At 40.3% G+C, this 25,317-nt stretch overlaps 1 protein-coding gene across 5 annotated transcripts in view; it reads left to right on the top strand.

The window, feature by feature from the left end:
* The window catches only part of Gas2 (growth arrest specific 2), a 132,806-nt gene that overhangs the window by 59,263 nt on the left and 48,226 nt on the right, over nucleotides 1-25,317 (top strand). For all 5 annotated transcript variants that reach the window (XM_075952509.1, XM_075952510.1, XM_075952513.1 and 2 more), the window contains 3 exons: nucleotides 4,215-4,356; nucleotides 15,381-15,444; nucleotides 22,840-22,981. In XM_075952509.1, the coding sequence (XP_075808624.1) occupies nucleotides 4,215-4,356; nucleotides 15,381-15,444; nucleotides 22,840-22,981 (348 nt within the window). The remainder of the gene's footprint in view (nucleotides 1-4,214; nucleotides 4,357-15,380; nucleotides 15,445-22,839; nucleotides 22,982-25,317) is intronic.

The raw sequence follows: 25,317 nt of genomic DNA, 5'->3' as shown, positions 1-25,317 counted from the left end.
TCACAGCTGGTGGCCAGTGTCTTTACCGCCCGAACCATCTTGCCAGCCCTCATTTTCATTCTTTCTAAAGTGAGATGATGTTTGAATTTACACACTTTGATACTCTAAATGTAAGCAAAATTTTTTTTACTGAGAGAGATTACTTTTCAATAAAGTATACAGGGAATCAGAGAGCAACAGGGATCCAAATGGAAACGTTATTTCCACTGTGGAAAAAGTGACTTCATTGCCTATATATTTGAACAGCACACTCCACATACCTTTTGGAAAAGAAACAATATTACTTCTTGGCCAGTACCACGTCATTTTCTGCTTTTTGTCTGAAATGTCTACTTGATGTAATCAAGAATAGGAGTCTGCCTTGAGCTTTTGTGAAAAAAGACTTACTTAAACTGCCCGAATTAAAATTTCAGTTAACAATGTAAAGAAAATTGAAGACAGCATTTCTTTAGTTCTTTTGATTGACTTTTCCTTTTAATATGTGGAACAGGTGACAGATGGTATGTAATTCTTTAACCTTTCTTGGCCCAAACTTGGGAAATACCACATGCTGAACTACACTGGGCTCAAGTCAAATCTGATCTATCATGGAATAGTTGAAGCTTACGCATGTGAAACTGGGTGATGTAGTTTGAACTATGGACAAGCTCAGCTTCTTCATCCCGAAGATGGAGAGGCTGTGTATTATTCAGTCACTCAATGCACTTTAGTAGAGAGAGCATATGTAAACATAGACTGTGTGCCTCCACTGTGATAGACACTGTGATAGACTCTGGCTTACTCCTTCTTAACGCCACCCTGTGTCAGTAGTGAAGCCAGTCCCTCCTGTGCATGGCCACTGTGGGCATCAGAGAAGCAGTGTACTACTGGACAAGATCCTGCCCGCCCCATGTATAGGATATACATGCTGTGCCGTAGAGTTGCGACAATCTTCCCTTTGAAGCTTAAGCACACTGACACTGGAACAATTCCATTTTTATGTTGTGTGTTCATTCTTTAAGTAAAATCCTTGACCTGTACCATTGAATATCTTTATTATACATGGGAAACATTCTGTTTGGGAAGGGTTAGAATGCATGGAGATATTATTTTCTTTTGAAGGAAAGTAGACAAGTATCGAATATGTTTTATGAAACATTAGATAAAGGCTTTGCTTTTTCATCTAATCTGCTATTCAGTATAATGACCATTATCCTCATGTGCCTATTAGAATTAGCTTATCAAAATTTAAAAATTAATTGATTTCCTTGCCACACTAACAACACTCAAAATCCTATTTAATCACCCAACATCTTCTTCAATTTGATGCATATTTTCTTGACATATTTATAATGTATAATTCTTATTTCATAAATATACAATTCATAATGTTTTATATGAAATTTAAACTATGCATAGGGCATCTGTGCAAACCTACACAAGTCATAGTACATACATGTAAATTAGTTTCTGTCTAAGAATATGTTCTGATCACATTTATGCCTCAGTAAATAGATGTTTTATTCCTTTGAAATCGTCACATGAACTCCATTGCATTTGTGTGCTCTGTTACCCTACTAGCTCTCTCCTGATATATTCTTATTTCTATTTTTCCTACTTAGTCAATGTTGAATAGTATATATTCTTAGAACTATATTGCTGGATTTAAAGACATGTATTTTGATTTTATGCTTAAAATACTAATAGATGTTCATGAATAGTTTATAAAGGAAACCTTACACGGTGATATATATGATTAGTTTTGAGACTCATGTGGAGGCATTTCTTTCAAAACCTTTGCTGATACCTGAACTAGATCAGTTAACGAGATATTACTTATTATGTAGTAAAAAATGGAAAAGCCTGGGATAAAACCGGACTCTCTGAACATAGCGGACAATGAGGACTACTGAGAACTCAAAAACAATGGCAATGGGTTTCTGATCCTACTGCATGCACTGGCTTTGTGGGAGCCTAGGCAGTTTGGATGCTCAACTTACTAGACCTGGATGGAGGTGGGGGTTCCTTGGATTTCCCACAGGACAGGGAACCCTGATTGCTTTTTGGGCTGGGGGGGGGTCTTGTTTGGGGGAGGGGGAGGGAAATGGGAGGCTGTGGCGGGGAAGAGACAGAAATCTTTAATAAATAAATAAATTTAAAAAAATAAAAAAAACAAATTAAAAAAAAGAATGCAGAAAAAAGGAATAAATGGTTATAAGGTTGTGGGGTAGGGAGAAAGAACAGTATACTGTGTTGGTGCTAAATGTAAGTCAGTCCAATTACTATAGAGATCAGTAAGGAAATTCCTCATAAAAATAAAATTGAACAACTAAAATCGTCCTGGGTATGTGCTGGAAGGAGTCAGTCAGCAGAGCACACAGGTGTCCATGCACCCTTGATTGCTGTATTATCATTCAGAGCAGCCATTCCATGGCTTCTGCATAGGTGTCCACCAAGGGCATGAAGGAGTGGTTAAAGAAAATGTGGTGTACGCTGCACAATGAAGAATTAGACGTAGAGAAGAGTGGATTATATCATTTGCAGGGAAGTGGGTGGAATTGAAGATCATTAGTGTTAAACAAAATAAGCCAGACTCAGAAAGATACATATTGCATGTGTGGTGTTCAGATTTTAAAGAAGATGTGAAAGTCGAAAAGATGTTAAAGATGCGAAAGCAAACTCAGGGAAGGGGGAATAGGGTGATGCCTGATGTGAATGTGGTCAAGTGTGTTGTGCACATGTATGAAGATGTCACAGCAAAACTCAATATTTTGTATAATCAACACATAGCAATGAAAAACAAAGTTATTGCCATGTAGGCAGCCTCATATATAATACATATTAATATATGTACATATAGTTTAGTATGACAGTGGTGCCTAAGACATAGGCATGCTTGTATGTTCATGTAAAAATGCCAGTGCTGTGATTCTGCATCAGCTTTAATCTGCATTGGAAAGATGTGCCTCTCAGGTAGCAGGCCCTGCCAGGCTACAGCAACAGACACTTTTTGTTTGGTTGGTTTTGGTTTTTCAAGACAGGGTTTCTTTATAGCTTTGGAGCCTATCTTGGAACTAGCTCTAGTAGACTAGTCTGGCCTCGAACTCACAGAGATCCTCCTGCCTCTGCCTCCCGACTGCTGGGATTAAAGGTGTGTGCCATGCAACAGACATTTCTATTACATAGCCATGAAGCCTCTTGATGTGAAGAACTGTGTGGACTTCACTAACTCGGTCAGGTCACTGTTTCATGTTGTTACACTGTCCTGTAAATGAACTAAGCAATCCATGCCCATTGTTTATTCTGAGAGCAGAGGCCACGCCTTTCTCAGAGTCGAAATGACAAAATATTCTCCCTGAATCTTTTTGCTCTTTCAGCAAGGTCACAGGGGCTCACATCTACCAGACTTGGGCTTTGACATCACACAAACTCCTTGGCTTTGTGTAGTGTTTGGAAACTGGTTCTACTCTGTGAAAGGAAGAGCCTGTTATACTTGCCAGAGTTCCAAGCAGAAAGTCCTGGCTAAGATTTCTGGGCAAATGTTAGCAGCATTGTCTCCTCAGTCCACAAGCACTCATATCCTAAGCAAATCCTTTTCTGTCAAAAGTGACACAACATGGAATGTAAATAGTCCCTTGGAGCTCAGACATGAATTATTTCCACATGGTCAAGCTGTAGTATTTGTCTAAAGAAAGAAGCTAGAAGGATTTCTACAGCTTGTTATCTCTAAAGACTTCAAGCATAACTTCTTGGTACCATCGTGGATAGGTGTGAGGTAGAGATCTCTTCTGCTGCCTTTTGGGTTTAGTTCTTGCACACTTTCTGTGTTTTGTGAACTGGATGCTATTTCTGCATGCATTATAAGATACATTCACCTCATTTGTATATTGATATGTAAAATACATTTTGTACATTTTGTGAGAAAATTGCTAAATTATTTAGATGAAACAAACTAAAATAGTCACCGAAGAAAAAGAAAAATCCGTCCGTGTTAGGGAAAGGGCTCCTGTGCATTCTCAGTGAGTGTTCCTGAGAGGAGGGTGTGTGCCACCTGCATAGACTTCCCTCTCCTGAGTTTTCATATCCTCACATTCTTTCCCTGTGTTTTTCACAAGCATATTTGTCAGCACAGGATAAATTCCGAAGCATTTTGTTGAAAGCACAGTGCATTTTTAATGTGTCTCTGAGATGACCTTGCCTAGCGCCCCACCTGACTGAGATTTCTCATCTTCTAGACTCTGCCCCTGAAGAAGATTCCCTGCAAAGCCAGCGCACCCTCAGGCTCCTTTTTTGCCCGAGACAACACAGCCAATTTCTTATCCTGGTGCCGAGACTTGGGGGTGGATGAAACCTGTCTTTTTGAATCGGAAGGCCTGGGTATGTATTTCTGTCACGACTTCTGTGGAGGAGGTTATGATTACTGCCTTTTCTCCCTTCGTGTGCACCTACAGGTTTTGTGTGCTGCTGCTTTTTAGATTATTTTAAACAAGTGGGAGTTAGTTGTAACAAGTCATGGTAGAAAAATGTGTCTGCCATCTTACTGCTGGCCACCTAGGTGATAAAAATAATACAGGAGCCGAGTGCTATCCACACAAGCTAAGTGCTTGAGCTCCATCAAGGGAGAACTTCCGTGAAGGGGGAAAACTTCAGTTCTTTCTTTGTTGAGACTGAAGTTTACTAGTTTATGTATTTAACTGTTTTTAGGGTTAAAAGTCAGGTGTGTCTGGGGTATTGAAGTAACTTCAGAAGACAGACACCTCACAGAAAATACATTCCCAGATCCTGTTTCCTGGTGTTTTTTCTTCTGATTGAGTTTTGGCAATCCATTTCCAGACCACACAATGAGATTTTTAATTTCTTGGAAGGAGACATACGATATGTTTAACTAGTGAGTGTTTCCATACTGCCTGACACACTGGGATTAAATGTCCAAGTTACTGCAGAAGTCCCCCTACAGTGTAATTCTAACTTGAAGAATATTGGAACTAAGTTACCCTTACAGAAATGGAGCAAAGTCAAGAATGGAGACTTCTAATGGAAAAAGAAAAGTTTTGGCTCTGTTTGTCTAGGACTTTAAAAATCAATTTACAAAATCATATAATACCAAATATTACCATTCAAGTAAGCCAAGCATCCTTTAGAGAATAAGTCCATAAACAACCTTCCAAACAATTGAAAGAGCCTTTGTCCCTGAGCCTTGGATAATAATATTTCTCTGCTAAACCCAGAAAACTCAACAATGGGAACTTGGCATTTCATATGCTGAGACTATTTGTGTCTGTTCCAAGATGAGGGGATAAGATGAGGGAAAGATGGCCATTCACAGTCTGGGAGTTTCCTCAGTGGAGAAGAGACTAGTATCAGTTCAGTGTCGAAAGAGAAAGCATGAAGCTGGGTAGTTACACAGTTGTGTGGCACACAGCAGTGCCTCCCTGAAGGCTCATTGAATGAGCAGGCTTTGACTATTGTTAGTGACAGGTATGAGCTTCTGTTGGAGATGGCTCCCCTTCAGCCCAGTAGCGATGTGACAGATAGATTCTAACTTTTAGGGGTGTCTGGTTAGCCGTGAAGAATTATGGGAAGGAAATGAAGAGGAGTGACTTGGAAGCAAACCTAATGTCTAGTAATATCTGTCATGTAGCTACAGTCAGTCAAGTGTCAGTCATGAGGACATCCTGTGTCTCACCCGGGGAAGGGGACAGTTATCATCACGTTTTAAATTATGAGGTGACCCCACACAGGAGAACTGCTTTAGATCTGCATTAATTTATGAATTTGATTATTGTGCAGGGTTTTATTAAAGATGCATTTTTAACTTACTGGTAAAATTTAGTACAAATGCGTTATAAATAGCTCTGCATATTGCTGTGGTCTTCATTGGTTTTCTCCAAGTCTGAGTCCTTTTGTTGTCTGGACTAATAGTACTTTCCGTAGAATCCAGCAGGAGTCAATGTGGTACCAGATTCCTCCTTGGAAATACCTCTGCAATTCACATTTGTGGTATACCTTTATGCTCTGGAAAGCCCAACTCAATTTACCTCATAAATAATATATTTTGTCTGGAAACTGTAGACACTAAAGAAATTTATTTCATGATCTTGGTGTGTAACCGTATAGTTAAGTAAAGAAAAATTAGACAGCCTGCATCTTCCTGTTACAAAACAAGGTGGCATTATCAAAAGAAAGTTTGTGATAATTTATATATAAAGAAATATTATATGTTCTGTTCCTTAAACACTTAATTTTGATGTATCTTAGCTTTAACTTTAAATTAAAATGTATTTAAATGTTCAAGTAGATTCAATAAACCCAAGATTTCAGGTCTTCTAAAATTTAAAAATTATTTTTAAGATCAGCACCAAACTAAACCAGATAATCAGGCTCTCTGTTTGCTGCTCAATTAAAAATACATTTGAAATTTCAGGGGGTGAGAGTGGGTATACGGGGGGTGTATTATAGGCCCAGGGACCCAGTGAAGAGGGTCAGGATTATAGCATTGATTTAGGATTAGTTGGAGAAAGGAAACAGCTGGGCCCATGGATATTAATGACAATAAAGAGGAAGGACAAAGAAAAATCTCATTTCCCAGAGGAGCCTTTCTCCCTGGGTGTTTTTATTATTCTTTGCTGTTAAGGATGCGACAGAGCCGTGCTGCTGGCCTTGGCCTTGGCCTTTCCCACAACAATGGTGCTGTGTGCTCCACTTGAGGTCTTTCACGCTTCACTTTTGAAAGGGAATTTAGGGCAAGGTTTTTCTTTTTCCTTTTTTTTGCCCTACCTCAAGATTTCGTTTCAGTGGTGTGCGATGAAGAACATCCTTTGTGCCCCAGTGTTTTGAACAGAAAGCAAAATGAAAAGATGCCCTGATGAAGGGCAGAATGTGTCTGAGTGACTGATAAACTAGATCACAGTGCTGCCTGTGTGAAGAGGCTTCTGTTCACGCTGCTCTGAGGGCTGAGCCTGCACAGAGAAAGCCTCCTCATCTTGGCGGCAGGCAGTAGTTGCTTGCTCTGTGCAGCAGCAGTGTTGCCTGCACTTACTTCTCAGCTGACTACATCTGCTGAATTTCCACAGAAGGGATGTCAGGAAATCTCCATGGCGGTGTAGTGGGGACTTGTAGGGAGAACTTGGAGGTGTCGCTCAGGTTGCCTTTCTCATTCTGGGAAAACAGCATTGTATGCAGCACACGGCACAGGCAGGGTGTGACCTGTAGGTCATCCTCTTGTGGTTTGCTTTTATTTTTTCTTTTTTGAAACACTGACTTTTGTAACTCAAACTGGCTCTGAATTTGCTTTGTTGCTGAGGATGACCTTGACCTTTTGTTTGTTTGTCTTGTTTTTGTTTTGCTTTTTGAAACTGGGTTTCTCTATGTAGATTTCAGTCTGTCCTGGAATATGCTCTGTAGACCAGGCTGGCCTCGAACTCACAGAGATTCAACTGCCTGTCTCTGCCTCCCCAGTGCTGGGATCAAAGATGTGGTCCACCTTCACCCTGCTGACCCTGAACTCTTGGTCCCTTCTCAGCTGGCCAAATACTGACTTGTTCTACTTTAACTCCGAGTGATAATTTTCTTCTATAAATGTCAGTTTTAGATAATAAGATAACCCATACTCAAATATTGCTTCAGAAATGAGCAAAGAGAAACAGGGAGAAAGGTGATGAAGAACCTACTGAAAAAAAGACTAAGTTGACTAGCTAACTGAGATAAAATCACTGGGCACGCTGGTACAATGCTGCCAATGCTTCACTGGTGGCAATAAATGAATGTGATCTGAAATGATATCGGTAAATGAAAGTTAAGAAACACCTGCATATAGGATTCTTGAGAATATATTTCTGAAGAAAGTTAGGATGATAGCTTGTCCCTAGATAAGTAACACAGTTTTAACAAGTTTTAAAATTTCTACTGAATTAGAGGGAAACGCTAGTGTCCATTGAGGCATTTTAAAATATAAAAATAAGTATCCCTGGCATTTGATGCTATTTTGAACAAACTATCATGGTCCATAGATATCAAAATCAAAATCATTTTCTTGAGACCATGTAAGGAGTGGGGACATAAGGCTCCCACAGTGAACATTAGACATGGTTCTATCTGTGTATGGCAAAGAAGGTCACGTTCATGGCGAGTTAGTGGGTTGTAAGTGCTTTGCTCTTCACTTACTAACACACCAGGCCTCCTAAATGACAAGTCTCAGCTTGTGCTTTTTAGACAGTGAGGACTTGCTTAGTGTATTTTAAGAAGAAGTTGGGATCATTCATGACGTTTCACACAGTCGCGCTCTGTTAAAGCCTTTCCACGCAGGCTGTGCGGAGCAGGTGACGGAACTGCGTGGAGTCATGGTGCAGAAGCCATGGCTCTGCATCCTCTGTAGAGCTCTAGCTCTGGCTGTCTCCCTGTGATAGCTCACTGAGGCTAATACTCCTCTGTGGAACGTCCTCTCAGTGTTTACCATTGTGCTTTTCATGGAAAAAGATGACCGTGGAGATTTTCTTGAATTTAAAAGTTTGTTGTTCATCAGCTCAGTATCAGAATAATTCCTCGTTTTTCCTCTTAGTGTGTGTTTAATAATGGAGTAACAAACACAGTTACAAAGTTTAGAACACAAAAGGGGTGAAAGTATTTTTGTTTAATTTCAGAGATATATAAAGATTATTAGACTATATTTGTCAGTAATCCTTCCATCAGTAATCAATGAATTTTCAAATGTTAATTTAGGATTTTAACCACCTTTAAAATGACACTGGTTATTTTATGGGTCTTGTTTAGTCATTTAAATTAGTGTCAGAAATAAATGATTTATTCCAAGTTTAAAATGTTTTAAATTTTGCCTTAAGATTGGTGCTCTTACATGCTTTTATCAGGTTTTAAAGTACAGTCCATTTTCTTTACTAGTTGATGCTTTTATTTGTAAGGAGCATCTGCAGCCCACAGTAGCAAACTGGTGTAGGATATATTTAGTTATTAATTTTATTTCTGTAAACATGTTTGATTTGCTCCTTTTACACATTTTTGTTATCTGGGCAAATGGAGGGAGGGTCAGGGAATTCTAAAAGCACACATTTTGCTTGACATACTTATATCAATATCAACATGTTGTTGGCTGATTGTAGGACCTGGAGCGCAGTGACTGTTCATCTGTTTCTCAGAGAAAGAATCTGCCCACCGAGAGACGGGTTTGCTGTCTACTGTGTAGCATGCACTGTGTGGCTCCTGTGACTGTCACTCTAATTCTGGTTCCCTGTGTCTGTGCTTGTGTGGTCCCTATTCTTTCCATGCACCACTGTGACTGGCAGGCTTCTGTGGTTCCAGATTGTTTCCATGGCAAGCCTATGGTTCCACTAAAGTGAAATGGACCTCCCCACCTTCCACTGCCTGCCTGGTCACTGGTTGCATCAGAAAAATACTTGATGCCTGCATCCCCTGTGTGATATGCCCTCCTCCCCAGTCCTTGTTCTTGTTTTGTCTGTATTGAAAACTTTAAGAATACGTTAAACTATGGGTTAAATCAAACCAATTTTCTTACTTGCTAGTTATTAGTATTAGTGCAGGATAGCAAGTCCGTGGTACTGATTTAGCTCCAGGTTGTTTACATTAATTTTTCTTCTTCTCCAGGTTCATTTTCCGTTAGATTTCTTTCAAAAATTTCTTTATTTAAAAAAATACCTTTTTAAAATTTTAACCATGTCTTTATTTCGTTGTGTTTGTTTGTTTTTGCCTTTGTCTCTCTTTCTTGAGAATAGTCTCAAGTAGTCCAAGCCAACCTGGTGGAACTTATTATGTAGCTGAGGATGATTAGAATTTCTAACTCTCCTGCCTCCACCTCTAGGTGCTCGGACTACAGACATATACCACCATCGCCAACTTAGCTTTTATTTAAACCCAGACATCCCTTTTCAGAACTAGCTGACTGCACAGTGCCTAGGAACATGTCCAGGACAATAATATCGAGTTGATGGAAACTGTTGAGTTGCTTCCTGGGTAGCAGTTTTCAGGGGCTTTAGAGAATCAAAGTTGACCGAAAGGACAGTGGGCAGCTGCAACTCTTGCAGGGTGGGATCTGCACTGCCCCAGGTTTGATGGTTGTATCTCTGTGCTCATCAAGGGCAGCTAAGCACAGCACGGTGTTACTCTCTGTACTTTGCCAGCCGATGTCATTGCACAAACAAAAGCCTGTGACGGGGAGAATCAAATCTTTTGTTATCCCAAGTTACAGCTGCTAAGTGGCTGGTCCGAGATTCAAATGCTGCTTTCTTCACCTCCAAACACTATACCCCTTATGCAAATGAATAATTTGAACAAGCTTCTAAAGTTGTATGGGATTATTCTAAGTAAAAGGAAAATAACTCAGTGTAAATAAAACCAACTTAGATACCCTTCCCTGATCAGCATTCTTCGTGCTGGAGAAAGAAAGCCTTTGCTCCGGCACATTTCTTCATCCAAGTTCACTCCATTTGTTCTCTCCTACCGTGCTTCCCCCAAGGATGAGAACGCATGTGAGCATTGTCTTTTTGTTATTGGTGTGCATGCCTCATTCTGTTTTAAAAACCACTGATGATAGAAATCTTCAGCCTTGTTATGCCTTAATATTCTGTTGTGGTACTAAAACACCTTTACCAAAGCAAACTAAGGGAGACGGCTCAGAATTTTAGGTTTCATGGCAGAGAAGTCACAGAGGCAGGAACATGAGAGAAGTGATTACTTTACATCCAGAGAGCTGTGAACAAATACACACTTGCCTCTGCTCAGCTTGGTCTCCTTATTGAATTCCTGCTTAGAGAATGGTCCTTTCCATCATTTAGTTCTCCTGTCAATCAGCTCAATTAAGTCAGTCTCTCACAGACCTTCTCAGAGGCTAACCTTACTGTGTCCCCAGTGAGCCAGTAGGCCTGTCTCCTAGGCATCGGGTTAACAATTAGCGGCAGCCATCTCCTGGTGCTGTGAGAGCCCTTCTCAGCTGTAGACCAGTTGTGTTTGATAGTGCATCGTTCTAGGCACTAAACCCTTTGATTTGTTCTATACCTCAAACATGGCTGCCCTCGACAGCTCTTGTATTTAAATTAGATTTCCCAGAATAATGACACACAAGGAACAATTGGTAGCTGACCCTCCACTTTCCTGACCCTCAGTCTTTGTTTATATAGACTACACCAAGAGAGAAATATCCACCAAATCCACCAAGACATCATACTCACCCCGACCTGTATTTCACATAAGTAGAGCATGCTTCATAAAACCACCACACACTTACACATTTTTAATAAAGAAAGAAGTTATAAAAGATATTATAGTGTTGACTAACACACTGGTTTTCAGGCATGCCAATCATCACCTGTAAAGTGTGAGGAAGAATAGATATTGATCAGTAAGGGTAGGATGTTCCTAAAGCCTCCCACGTGATAACTATAGTGCTAACCTCTGGATGGAACCCATCTCACTATCAAGGAACTGAGCAGAGAAGTAGAAGACACAGCAGCAGCCTTGTGTAGAGACCCTGCCTTTCTGCCCTTCAGTCTATTCCTTTCCCTACCTCCCCCTCTGGTTTATTAGTACTTATTTTCTCCTGTGAGATGATATTTAGCCATGAATTTATGATATATTCCTAATTTTAAAACAATATCTCATACTATTGTGGTCCAGTTTCTTTTACTAAATTATACTAAACATTGCTCTCCAAGGCTAAATACTGTAGCCTTTATTTGTATAGAAACCAAGTGAACATCAAACTTTCTGTACTTTTCTTTGTTCATTTGTTAAAGGTTAATATAGGTAGTCAAACTACACATACACAGTCTCATGTACTTTGTTCTTAAAGATTCTGTGGCATTTAAAATCAGTTTCTATTCCTGGGTGAGTAGCCTTCCATCTAGGTTATAAACTATTTTTGGGGGGGTATGATTATTACGTAATCATAGCTGGCCTGTAGATGACGAGGCTAGCCTCCAGTTTACAGAGATGCCTGCTTCTGCCTCCCGAGTACTCGGATAAAGGTGTGCACCACCATTCCTGCTTCAAATGTATCCTGAGTTGTTGTCCGGGCTCCTCTTCCTAGGGAAGCACAGTGTCAACCTAATGCTGCAGCCTTTCATATAATAATCAACATCAAACTAAGAGCTGTTTTATTCTTAAGAAAATCAGTGTCGAGGTGTTTAGGTCTTAAACACGACTTCTATAAATGTAATTATTACTCAGATTTGTAACTGGTACAACCTTGTAATAGCCAAAGTTTATAAATTTATATCAGCTCATAAAATTAAAAATACTCATTGTCACAAGAGCCTCTGAATGAGCATTTCCCCACCATAAGGTTTTTTTTTTTCATTCTAGAATATTTTTTTAACACTGAATGTAATAACTGGTTCACTACAGGGCACAATAAAATGGTCATAGGAACAAACAAAAGTGGATTAATGTTAGTTGACTCAAACAAATGATCTTCGCAAGCAAATCATTAATAACAACAAACGTGTAATAATGAAGAGGAGAGCTGCCCTCAGGCCAGTGTTTCCTGTTTTCCAAGTGCTATGCTCAGTACTGTATTTTATTTAATCACCACAGAGAGTTATGAGATAGGGAGGTGAGAACTTACAGAATTCTCCTCTATATAACACATAATACCCACGAGGCCTCACACTCCCACCCACAGCCCTCTTTCCGCCCACTGCCTTCGGAGTAGAGCTCCTTGTGGCATAAACATCAAGGTTGATTCCTGGGTCTAATACACACACTTATGCTACTGAAGGGTTCTAAATCCAATTTTCCAGTGATGTGCTGAAAGTGGTTTTTTGCTTATTAAATAAGCATTTAACCTCAAAGCTAAATTCTTGTCATTTCTAGAAATGCTAGGCAATGTCATCTTTGTAGCTTTTGACTTTCTCTCAGCTCTCACCACACGACTGTTCTAACACATAACGTGTGGAAGAATCAGATGTGGGGAAGACTGCTGTATTGTGCACCTGGACGTATCAGCCAGGCCTGCAAGTCATCGTTCACTGTTTTCTTTGTCTGCTTGTATTTGTTGCTTTGCTTTGTTTTGGATTATTTTAAGCAGAGTCTAGTCAATATTTGCAAGGCCATTATGATAGAAAACAGCAATTTATAACTATAAAAATTGAAGGGATTTTATTATTGCTATAAAAAGGATGCTAATTCCCTTGAAACTTGAGATGAAAACTCAGCCTTTCTGTGAGATTCCTCCTTCTGTGAAATGCCACTCTGTTTTACATTAATTTTTAATTTTGCATGCAAAGGTATAGGCTTTATTATACATTCACACACATGTATGTAACAGTCCGTTTGTGTTTTCACTCATCCCCTTCTCCCATCTTCCTCTCCCACCTGAGTTCTGTTTTCGCTTGTCTCTGGGCCAGTTCTGTAAAGATGATAATGGGAGCCCGGAACTTACCCCACTTTCTCAAACTGATCTTCCCACATGTCTATGTGGAGTCTACATTTGAGTTTGGCATGCAAAATGTTTTATTTTGACAACAAGGAAGTCAGGAGATGCGTAATGGAGATGTAACCTTCATGTCAAACTCCTCATGTTATCCCCAACAAATCTCATTTTCTGTGTAATGTTCCTGTTTGCACACCAGTGTACACCAAGTCACTAAAGAACCAGGCCATTTGTGTCAACTGTTGCTTTTGAGAGTTAGTCATTGCCCATGAATGGACCCGCTTCCTCTGGCCACCAGGGTTTTTGTGTTGTTTTCATTGAGAAATGCATGACGTCATAGCTAAAGCTCCTGGAGCTTTGGCCACCTATTTCACACAGCTTTCACAGAAGACAGTGAATCAGCCGGGCGCTAGGAGTCTTCTCCTCACTTCCTTCCCCACTCCCTTTGTTCTTCCTCCCACTCAAAGCTCCATTTTGCTATCTTAGTACCATATTTTAAAAAGTTAGAGTCTTAGAGAATTGATGACCTAGATTGATTTTGGCGTTTTGCTCCTGTTTCTGTGGTGTCCGTTGCGGTGTAAGGTCACATTCCCCAGATGATTGCACTGAAGTTGATTTAACACATTAGGCCTCATGAGACGGCTGGTACTCTAGCCAGGCAGCTGGAAGTTGTAATGTTCTCACTCATTTAAAGACTTTACCTAATTAGAAACTAGGCAAGGCCCCCTTAGTTAGGCTTTGTGACAGTTCTCCACTGGTCACCTCAAACTAAGCTTTGCTTACTGGGAATGGGAATATTTTTTGTTTCAGGTTTTCCATGATCAATTATGTTTTTAGTAAGCATTTCTGATGTTTTTTTTTAAAGTCTAAAAGTGGCATTTTATAACCAAATAATAATACTTAGTTTGAATGTCCCTTTAAGCCAAATGAAGTCACAAATTTTAATATTCCAACTAAATATATGTTTAATATTCATATCTACTCCAAACAAATCCTGTTGTTATCGTTGGAGTTAATATCACTGATACATTATTAGTGGAGACACTAGAATATTTAGATTAAGTAAATAAATAGTGGGGCTTGAATTGTTATAAAATTCTAGCCTTATGAATTAGAGCAAGATTGTTATTTTTATTATACATATATAGTTTTATTAGAATAATAACTTTTTGAACACTTTCCTCCATGCCTAGTTTTGTTACATTATTTATTTAATGTTGAATATTACATTTTTCCAATGCCTCAATTTTGGTTAGGAGAATAGAGCAAGCAACATGCACTCTTCTTGTGGGCTCAGAAATACAAATATGTATTGTCTGCCATGCTGAGCTACCCAAGCCTAGTCACAGAATATGAATTTCATACTATGTAATACTGCCATGTAATACAGAAATAGCACCTCATAAAGGCTGGTCATTGGCACATTTCATGAGCAATGCTGACTGATGGGACCTTGTTATACTCCCATGTCTTAAGAATCTGGTCAGTGGAGTGTGTCTCTTTCTAAAGTATCAATTACTGATTAGGAGAGAACATCAAGTTGGAGGTCCCATTTGACATCTGCCTTTATTTGGAGGTGAGCAAAGAAGCTTGTTTATAAATTTTTATACTTATTAATTCAATTTGATATAAGAACCAGGTGTGTACCCAGTATATTCAAAAAGTTAACCCTTACTGTGTAGTTTTGTGTGTGGTATGTTTAAGTTTCTCACTTATACTTACTGCCACGTATGTGTTCAATATGGACCTATAATATTAACTAACTGAAGGCAATGTTTTTATAGGGAGTTCGTTGGATCAGTGGGCGTTGGGACACAGGTGTAGTTTCAGAAAGTACTGTGCATCTTCGGTTGAGGGTTTGGGATGAGTCTTATGAATGCCAGAATGAGAAGCCACTCATCCCTGACTGTCAGGGCTAAAGGGGAATCATTGGCAAGCTCGTCACTCATAGACACTTTACAGTCTTTTCTGTTGTAAAGGTATGTACGTCTGTCTTGTCTTCCAGTTCTGCACAAGCAGCCCCGAGAAGTGTGTCTCTGTTTACTAGAGCTTGGCCGGATTGCAGCCAGGTAGGTAAGACCTCCTCGATCATGTCAAGGAAGAGACATATCTCAGCCGCAGGCAACAAAAACATGCTGGCCTGGGGCTGGAGAGATGGCTCGGAGGTTAAGAGCATTGCCCGCTCTTCCAAGGATCCTGAGTTCAATTCCCAGCAACCACATGGTGGCTCACAACCATCTGTAATGGGGTCTGGTGCCCTCTTCTGGCCATCAGGCGTACACACAGACAGAATATTGTATACATAATAAATAAATAAATGCTTTAAAAAAACATGCTGGCTTATCACCATTGAAATTCAAACTGGATGTGAAGAAACCATTTAGCAAATGTAATTGCTTGGATCATCTTGAGAGCCATAGTTAAAATTAAAAGTACATCTCCAGTATTCTCAACACTGCAGGCAAGAGGCAAGGACAGGCTTTACCTAAGCTGTCATTGATACCATTTAATCCATTTCCTTTCCGATCTTGATGGAGCATGGAGTAGAATGATCTCTGCCTTTAATGTTTATGTATTTATTTTTACTTATGCTTGTATCATGTGCTTGCTTGTCTGTATGTGTACCGTGTGCATGTGACCCGCCCAGCAGGTCCTAAGTTATTCCAGGGTCTTGAAGAGGCACTATCTGAAAGACATGGGGGGAGAGAGAAACGGACGCCAAGCAGTATTCTTTGTCAAGGCATCCGTTTATTGAAGCAAGTTTCATGTCTTAAATACTCCTCAGAAAGGAGCTCAGGCAGGGGGAACTGAGGGAGGGGGAAGGGAAGGAGGGGCTCAGTAGCTAGGCAACTAAGCGGGGCAGTTTGACAGCTAAGCAGGGCAGTTGCAAGGTCAGTGGCTAGAACACCTGCTGTTAGTGATAAGCAGCAAGCAATGAAGACACTCTGTGGTGCTTTCCAGAGCTTGAGTCTCCACGGTCAGCATGTAATGTTTTGGCTAACTTTAAGTTTTCTGTCTCAAGATTTTTACTTCAAGGCCCTGTGAGATGTGAGAAAGGGGAAGCCTGAAATGGTCCTGACATGCATATAGGTGCTGCAGACTCCCAAAGAGAGTATTGGGCTCCCTGGAACTGGAGTTACAGACAGTTGTGATCTGCCTAGTGTGGGCCCTCTGCAAAAGTAGGAAGTAGCTATCTCTACAGGTTCCTACTTGACACTGTGTGCTACCCTATGTGGGTGCTGGGAACCAAACATGGGTCCTCTGTAAAAGCAGTACATGCTCTTAACCATTGGGCCATTTCTCTAGCCCCTTTATGATTATGGAAAGAGGTGTTCTGAAAAGTTTTTGTGCCCAAAAGGACAAAAACAGGTAATTTTTAGCGATCACAGCTAGGTAAGTTGAGGCAAGGACCCTGTTAGCCAAACCAGCTTGCTCTGGTTTCATGCTTCCCTGTTTACAACCTTGCCAACCACTGGACTAGGCCATGAGACAGTTGTATAAAATCTAGAGAAGGAGAGATCAAGATGGAAAGATTTGAAGAGATCTCGAGGCAAATAAATGTTCAATTAATTAGTCATTTTTCTGATGCAGATCTGGGTTAAAATTAAACGTATGCTTCTAGCACTCCCAACACTGAAGTCATGTGATCTTTGCTTAAGCCGTCATTGATACTATTTAATTAAATGCATTTCCTTTCTTATCTTGATGGCCATGGAGTGAAAATTTCTGTGCCTTTAAAGTTCATGTGTTTACTTATGCTTGTATTGTGTGCCTGCTTGTCTGTATGTGCACCATGTGCATGTAGGTGCTGAGATCACATGAGCCAGTAAATGCAGTGAGAGATAATAATGCATGAGGTTAGATGGAGAATTTATGTACAAAATTAGGAGAAAGAAAACACCAATTTTTTACATTGTAAAACTCTAGCCCAGTAACAAACACTGCCAGTAAATGTCTCTTTTTTTAATAGTCAGAAGTAATCCTGAGGTCTTTAAATCACCATAGCCCATAAATTTTTAGTGAGTTAAGTAATATATAAGATTTTTTATTTTATCTCAAAAATTACAGTGAAAAAGATTGCTTCAATATTTTTAATTAAAATTAATATTAACTGTGTATTACCCAACAAGGAATTAAAAGATGAGATATTTGAAGATTTCCCTAGTCCCACACCACTTCCAGATAACTGTTTAAAGGCTTTGGGTGATACGCACGGATCCACCTTCCAGGCACAGTCCAAGCTTGCATCTGTTGGCCAGCCTCTTCAATTCCACCACATCCTTAAATTGAGTGGAAGAGGCAGTGGGACAAAGGTACTGCGGCTTCCAGAGACAAACCTCCTCCACTAGCTTTGAACATTCTGCCTGTGCTGGTGGACTGGGGTAGAGACAACATTCACTCCTGGAAGGAGCAGACACTAAGGAAAAGCATAGTCAACCCACAACTATCTCGGAGATACTCAGCTAGAAGGAACTTAGAGACTTTAGAAGATCTGTAAAGGAAATACTGTGTGATATAATTATATGGATAAAATATGAGGACCGTGCCAGACTCTACTTTGTGCTTAAACAGTACAAATGGATTCATTAGCCGGCCAAGCTTTGAGAGGGGAAGTGACGACAGGAAGACTGCCTGCCTCCACACAGCAGCAGGGGCTGTTGCATCCCCCATCTAGGATAATCATTTTCCTGCTCTTAAACGTTTATTTCATAGCTGTTTGTCATTACATAACTACTCTAATTCAGACAGAACATTTCTAGCCATGGCTATCACACCATAGGTGAAGCTTGGCTCCCAGCTTTAGATCTGGCATCACTTAACCATAATGCAGGCATGTAAAACGAACACACATCTTGTTAAAGAAGAGAGTAATTCTTCTCAGTTCCGATGGAAAATGACATATGAAGAGTTTCTCCCTCACTACAAATAATTAATTACTTGGTCAATGAATTAGTTTATTTAAAACCAGATCCCCTGTAGACCACACATTCTTTGTATAGTAGAGAATGACCCTTGTGTCCCACTTCCAGTTTCCCAGGAGGAGCACAGGGTGCTGGAGACCAATCCCAGGGCTTTGGCATGTTGAGCAGACACTGTGGACTGAGCTACCTCTAAAACTCAGCACAGGTATTTCAGGCAGTGGTTATTCTGTATTGCTCTGTACACACCCACATTTTATGACTATGTGAGGTAAGATAAAGGCTGAATTTATTCCAGAACCTGTATCATGGAAGTCAGTATCTCATGGCAGAGTTGACATTCCAGTCACCTCAGCATTGCAGCCTTGTAGGTTGTATTTCTGCCTCTGTCAGCTGAGTGGGTCTTGAAGCACTATATACTTTGTACAGAAGGAAAGGGGGTAGTGCATGCCTCTTGCTGTTGCTTTAGTTAGACAGTTGAATGGATGCCAGCCAGATAAACTGTTATTCAGGTAAAAATTCCTATTCGTTTCTTTCCTAACACATCTGAACTGTTTGTTTGGTTTTGCTGGAAGCTCCTAAAGTAGAATAGCATGTCTATCCCTCGTCTAGTCTCGTTTCACATATAAACTCTGCCTCTGATTTAGATTTAGATGCTTGAGGTCACTCCCTCCTCCCCTATGCCCACTCCTGGAGATCAGATTAACACATTTGAGAAGTTTCAACCCAAACTAGGAGTGGTTTTTAGAGCACACTCAGAAACCACATTCGTCTTCTCCCGTAAAGATGCATTTGGTTTTACCAAATGTCCTGAAGTCTCCTGAGTTTTGTGTTTTTTTGCATTCAGAGGGGATGCCTTTTTATATCCCACTCTAAATGGTACCCCCAGACTCCACATGTATGCTCCTAAAAACACCAATATCACTTGATAAATGATTCTCCGAGTGCTTCAGAGCCTCTGCTCTATCTATTCTTCCCTCAAGAAACTGAGTCAGTCTGGCCTCTGTGGTGGTGACTGTACTTTTGTTCTCATGGCAAAATTTGGTTTTTAGCTAAACAAAGCTATCATTGTTGGAAGGTAAAATTTCTCTGCTAGTATTTCAGAAAAACGTATTTCTGAATGTAAAAATTATGACATTGCCCAAAGCAACTCAACAAAACCAAAAGACTCTTTTGACCAATATTTTAGTATAATTTTCACAAAATGAAGAAATGAATGATTTCAACATCCTTTCAGACTGCAGGATGAAGGTTATCTTCATGGTAAAAGTGACAGCTTCTGAGGTGGAAGCTTGGTGACAAGGATGCAGCATGTCACATCGTCTCATGCCTTTGCGTTCTGGTGCTCTGTGATCATCTTCTATTTCAGTCTTAGTGTAATGAAATGTTACTTAAAAGAAAAGTGATCGTGTGTTAAGATCACTAATTGATTCACTTGGAGACCTGCAAGGACTGCTGGGAGTTTATGTGTCCTTTCCCATGGCTAGGGCATTTTCCACATATAAATCTAAGTTTACATTCCTTAAAATAGGGAAAAATGGGGCAAAATTACCTGGCAAGAATCTATAAACCATCTGTTACATGCTTTAGAAAGAAGGAGTTTCATTAGTCTATAAAGTTTGTCCCCTAACCCTACTGCAATGAAGCACAGATGTCTTTTCTTGGAAAGTACCGTCTACTAAATAGTTCGAATATATTGTCTCCGTCAGGAAGGAGTTGGTGGTACATTAATTTCAGTTAGCGTAATCCCATACACCACATCCTGTGCCAGCAAAATGAAAGGCCCATTACTGTATTCTCCCCATACAGTCGTTAATCCCGAGACTGCCTAGCTTGTTACTTTTTAATGAGATGAAAGTAGGTGTCCAGCCTCTGAGATATAAATACTATGTCTATATTTCTGGATTCTGCAGTAATCAGGACTTAGCTTTAGTGAACTCAGCTATCTTGATGACTGCAGTTGAACCCATATTGGAGTTGGGAAAAGGAAAGCCCCCTGCTCCCAAAGTTCTAACACCTTATTCTTGAAAAGAAGGCGAAGCATTAATTTGAGAAAGCCTTATAGAAAGAATGGACCTGTGCAGAGGTATGGAAGTTATCACTGATGCTAAACCAGGGTAGCCACTTGAAGAACAGCGAGATGCATCTGATGACTAAGTTGGCCTGCAGGTGCAAGTCTCCATCCTTGGAGGTGGGTCATGATTTATAGCCTGCTGACACCTCCAGACCCACAGGAAGCCAATGAGTCATATTAAGTGTGCATTCCAGTGCTGGCCGACTCTACCCCAGCAGCCTGAAGAATTCAAAAGCCAAAATAAGCAGAGATTCCAGGCTCGGTGCTGACTCTCTGTGTCAGTGGCACAGCTAGCTTTCAGTTTCCCAGGTAAAGAAGCAATTCCAAGGAACATCTTTCATGTGTGCGTCTGTTACCAGTTTTATTCAAAGCTGGCCTGTTTGTTTTGTGTTGGACATGAGTTGACCCTCTTGCTACTCTAATAGCATATTTGTTGCTGCTTTTTTTTATTTTTAAGATAAAGTATATGCATCTTATTTTTGTGAGGCAGCCTTCATCTACCTGCAGTAAAAAATAAAATATTTTCCAATCTATTTAATTTATATTTTCAAATATATTTCCACTTAAAATTACATAGAATTGGCTGTGATCACAGTGTTTTAGATTCCTCCAACATACAACCAGGTTTATATTATTATTTTGAGACCATTCAACACAGGCATGCTTTATACCTTAATGGAGCTAAGAATCCACAGATGTGCAGTGTGGCCTTCCAAAGTCCCTGGCCTGTTAGTAGCAAAAGTAAGGTTGCTGTGAATCATCCATCACATTCTCTACCCTGATAGAGTCTGTAGTGCATCAAGTGTCTTGTAACAAAGCATTGCTTGGTTTCTAATACAAAAAGTTATAAATATGAAATGTGGTGACTATGTCTCTATAGCAAGTGTTTTCTCATTAGGGAACAAAAATGACTTTTAATAGATTAGAGGCTGTTGTGACATTGTAAGCTGCTTGTACTGAATTCTTACATAAGCTTCACAGCTCTCTTATAAAGGCATCTGATACACAGATCCTCCCAATCTTGAGGGGGGAAAAAAGAAAATAAAAGAAGATGGGAAGATGAAACATCAAGTGTTTCTTTGATGACTGGTCCTTCTTCCTAGAGGTGTAAACCAAATCAAGCCTGTTCAACATAACCACGTCCTTTCATCTCAGAGGGAAGAGGGGGTAATGAACTAAGAGGCCAGGAACTGAACCAACTGGATCCCTCTGTCAGAACAAAACATCACCAGGAGGAAAACTACCTCCCTAGAAATTTGCGCTGCACTTGTGTGCAGTGATGTCTGTTAAGCAGCAAATCACAGCCGGAGGACGCACACAGAGTTTTACATCGACTGCTGAATTGGCACAGTGCTCACCAAAGTAGTGAGCAGTGTAGCATTTATTCTCTGCTCATAGACTGTTTGTATTGCATCTTATCTAGAACCTACGATTTTGTTTCTCTTGTTTTGTCTGGAGACAGGGTCCCTGAACTAGCCTAGACTGGTCACAGTCTTAACATCTTCATGCTTCTGTCTTGCAAGTGCTGGGGTCACACAACCTTGCAAGCACACGTGTTTTCTCTCCTTTATAGTAAACAATCACCTGATCAAAAAGTGTAGACAAACTGACAACAGTGGCCTGTATTTGAGATTCTGTCCTGTCTCAGCCTTCTGCAGACATTTATTTTTCTGTTAATAAAAGTATATGCCGAGATTATTTTCTAAATGCTTCATAGTTGTCAAGTTCTCCAATCATCTTTGGTGTCCCCTACTAAGCACAGTGGATATGGACCTATAAAACTCAGTACATCTTTAAGTTTTAATTGAGGGAAACCAGATTGTGGGAGATGCAGCGATGATATACACTGTTGCCTTCTCTCTTGCCCATCCCTCCTCCTCCTCCTCCAAGTCTCCTGAACGTGTGCTGGATCATTCTTGTTTCCTGTCCCTGTAATAGTGTTTGTGATTTCCTTGTGCTATTCCTTAGGGCTTAGCTTGTAATGTTGTACAGCCACATGCATTGCTCTTGTGTGTAAGAAATGAATCTCTGCCCTGTAGAACCAGTTACTTCTTTTCCTAATTAAGATTCTGCTGTTTTAATTTTGATATCAACTCTCTGTTTTAATCTCTATTATTAACAAACTTATATTTTAAACAAGACTTTAATTATAGCACTAATATTGTCAATTCTGTTCAAGAAAATGTTCAAGATAAATTCCCGGTGGGTGTTCATGTTGCTGGGACAGTGATATGTGAAATTGAGTCTGCTCCCATCATGTACCTCCATGTATGTACACTTGTATACAGTAGTTACATGTGCTTTTGCCCTGCTCCAAGGATGCTAATTCACAGATACTAGTTCCATTTCAGTGTTAGAGAGTCCATGCCCTTGCAAAAGGGCAGTAGTTTGTGACACTCACAGTCCAGAATATCATATGGTTATTACATTGTTGTAATGTGTCTGTGATAACAGTGTCATGTTTTTGAAAGGTATGGTGTGGAGCCTCCTGGTCTGATAAAGCTGGAAAAAGAAATTGAACAAGAAGAGACCCTGTCTGCCCCGTCTCCTTCACCTTCTCCTTCATCCAAGTCTTCAGGAAAGAAGAGCACTGGGAACCTGCTGGACGACGCAGTGAGTGTGGAGTTTACCACTAAACCTCCCCCGCCTTCTCGGATCAGTTTGGCCTTAATGCATTTCAGCTCCTTTGAATTCATTTTAACTCCAATGAGAAAAATCTGTGCTCCTTCAGCTCATCACGAAACTCACAGCCAAAACAGTGATTTAGAATAAAGTGCCACTTAATTCCATTGCGCAGTGTCTTAAACCCTAGGAAATGAGTCAACCCCTTGAAAGTGGTTTCTGAAAGCACTTCAACCTTGTTCTTCGCTCCCGATTCCTCCTCTCATGGATAGAAACTGGAGACACAGAATCTTGAGGATTGTTGAGAAGGGGACACAGCGTCTGACAGGAAGATGACTGTACTTATTGATTGCCGGGTATTGGGCTAGAGCTGACCATTTTTTTTCTTAAGAGCTCTTACATCTGAAAGGAAGGTTGCTTGCAGAGGGGAGATTGGAAGCTGTGTGATGCCTAGAGGAGAGGAGCTTAGGTTCCCTCGGGTGTTTGTCTAACTCTGGGGTTTATCCACTCTGCAGTCCTCTAGGCACAGGGTTCTGGTGATTAGGTCATACTTCAGTGATAACCTCATTTTCAGGATAGGCAGTTTCTAGGTATAGTAAGCAGTTCTTTCTCATGACAGTGGTGTGCTGGACAAATATTCCCATGTGCTGTGTGCTTGTGTCTTATATGCATGAAGATATTAATAAACGAGAGAAGCCAGGAGTTTTCTTGATGTAGCCTGGGCAGAGTTTGCATTTAGGGGTTATAATTGCCTGCAAACTTAGAGGACATGAGAGTGGGAGAGCATAAGACTGAAGTATGTCTTGGCAAAGTCCTTGTAAGCCTGCAGCAATCTTGATGCTGGTTGTTGATAGGATGCAGGCCGCCAGGACTGCAGGCCTCCTTCTCTAGCATCTGAGTGAGAAAGAGAGGGAGATTCAGGAAAAGACACGCACCTTTCTTTTGCTCTTCTCTACATGATAAATTTTAAAAAAGCAGAAACTTAACTGCCTAAGCAGCTGTGGGTCCCCACAAAGGCAGCAAATTTAAGCCTGTCTCACCAAGATATCTTATATAGTGCATCTTAATCTGAGTTCTTTGATAGCCACTCACTCCATTCAGAATGTACAAATAGCCAGGGAGCTCTCATCCCACAGCAGGTGTTTCGGGAATGCTTTTAGGGTGAGTCCCATGCCTTGCGTCTCATAAAGCTCCATTTTCAAACACTGAACAGTAGTTGGATAATGCTGTATAATAATAAAAGCATGCTGTTTACATGTTGAGAGTCATTTTCTCATCGTGTATTATGCTATTTCTTTAGATTCAGCATGAGTTCAGTCTTCCTACAAATGTGTCTCTGGGCCACCATACACATTCTTACTCCTTCCCATCTCAGCCGTGACATCTACTTACATTCTCTCCTCCCTATACCATGGTGCCAGGCCTGAAGAGTGTCTGGCTGATGTTACCGTTACTTCCTTGGCTCAGCCAGGGGAACTCTCAGCTTCTCTTTATGAGGCTCATGCCTGTTCTTACGGTAGCTTTGTTTCAGCACTAGATTCCTGGAATTATTCTCTGCCAGTATCCCTGTAGCCAGCACACTGTGACAGAATGCCAGTCAGACGGTTAGAATTATTGTAGAATCCTCTAGGATCCCCAAGCCCTGCCCAGCTGACACCTCCCAGGCCTCCTTGTTATGGCCCAATGTGCTTTCCATTCCTTTTTTCTTTGAACTACCTCTTTCATATCGAGGTAGCAGCTGTTAGGTTTTTATAAACATATTTCTCGATTCTTTTCTAAATACATATTAATGTATTTTAATATTGAGCTTGTGTTACCCCCACACATGTGTGCATGTGTTCATGTGGGAGTGCTATTAATGTACACGTGCATGTTCATGCATGCAGAGCCTAGAGGCCTATCTTGGAATTCTTACTTTTACCTCTTTACCTTTTAATTTAATTTTTTTTAAAAAAATATTATACAGGGCATCTCACTAAACCTAGAGCTCATCATTTCAGGCCAACTAGCTGGCCAAAGAGCTACAGGGATCTTCCTGTGTTCATTCCCCCAGTTACAGATATGTGCTGAGTTTTTTTTTTTTGACATGCCTGTTGAGGATCCAAATTCATATGTTTTCATATTTGTATGACAAGCATTTTACCCACAGAGCCATTTCCTCAGCCCACACATGAAGATTTTTCTTGGCATTTTTCAACAATGTTACAGCTTGCTTATTGTTCTCTAAGGTATTTGTAAGTATGCAATGAAACAGTTTTCAGCGAGGCCTAAATATCCATTCCTCTCAAGGGACAGTCTAATTTTCACAATCAAGTATGGTGCTTTAT

This window comes from Microtus pennsylvanicus, chromosome 18, assembly GCF_037038515.1.
Source record: "Microtus pennsylvanicus isolate mMicPen1 chromosome 18, mMicPen1.hap1, whole genome shotgun sequence".
NCBI classification, from domain to species: Eukaryota; Metazoa; Chordata; class Mammalia; order Rodentia; family Cricetidae; genus Microtus; species Microtus pennsylvanicus.
The sequence above is the reverse complement of the archived record's forward strand: the minus strand, read 5'-3'. Positions and strand labels throughout refer to the sequence as shown.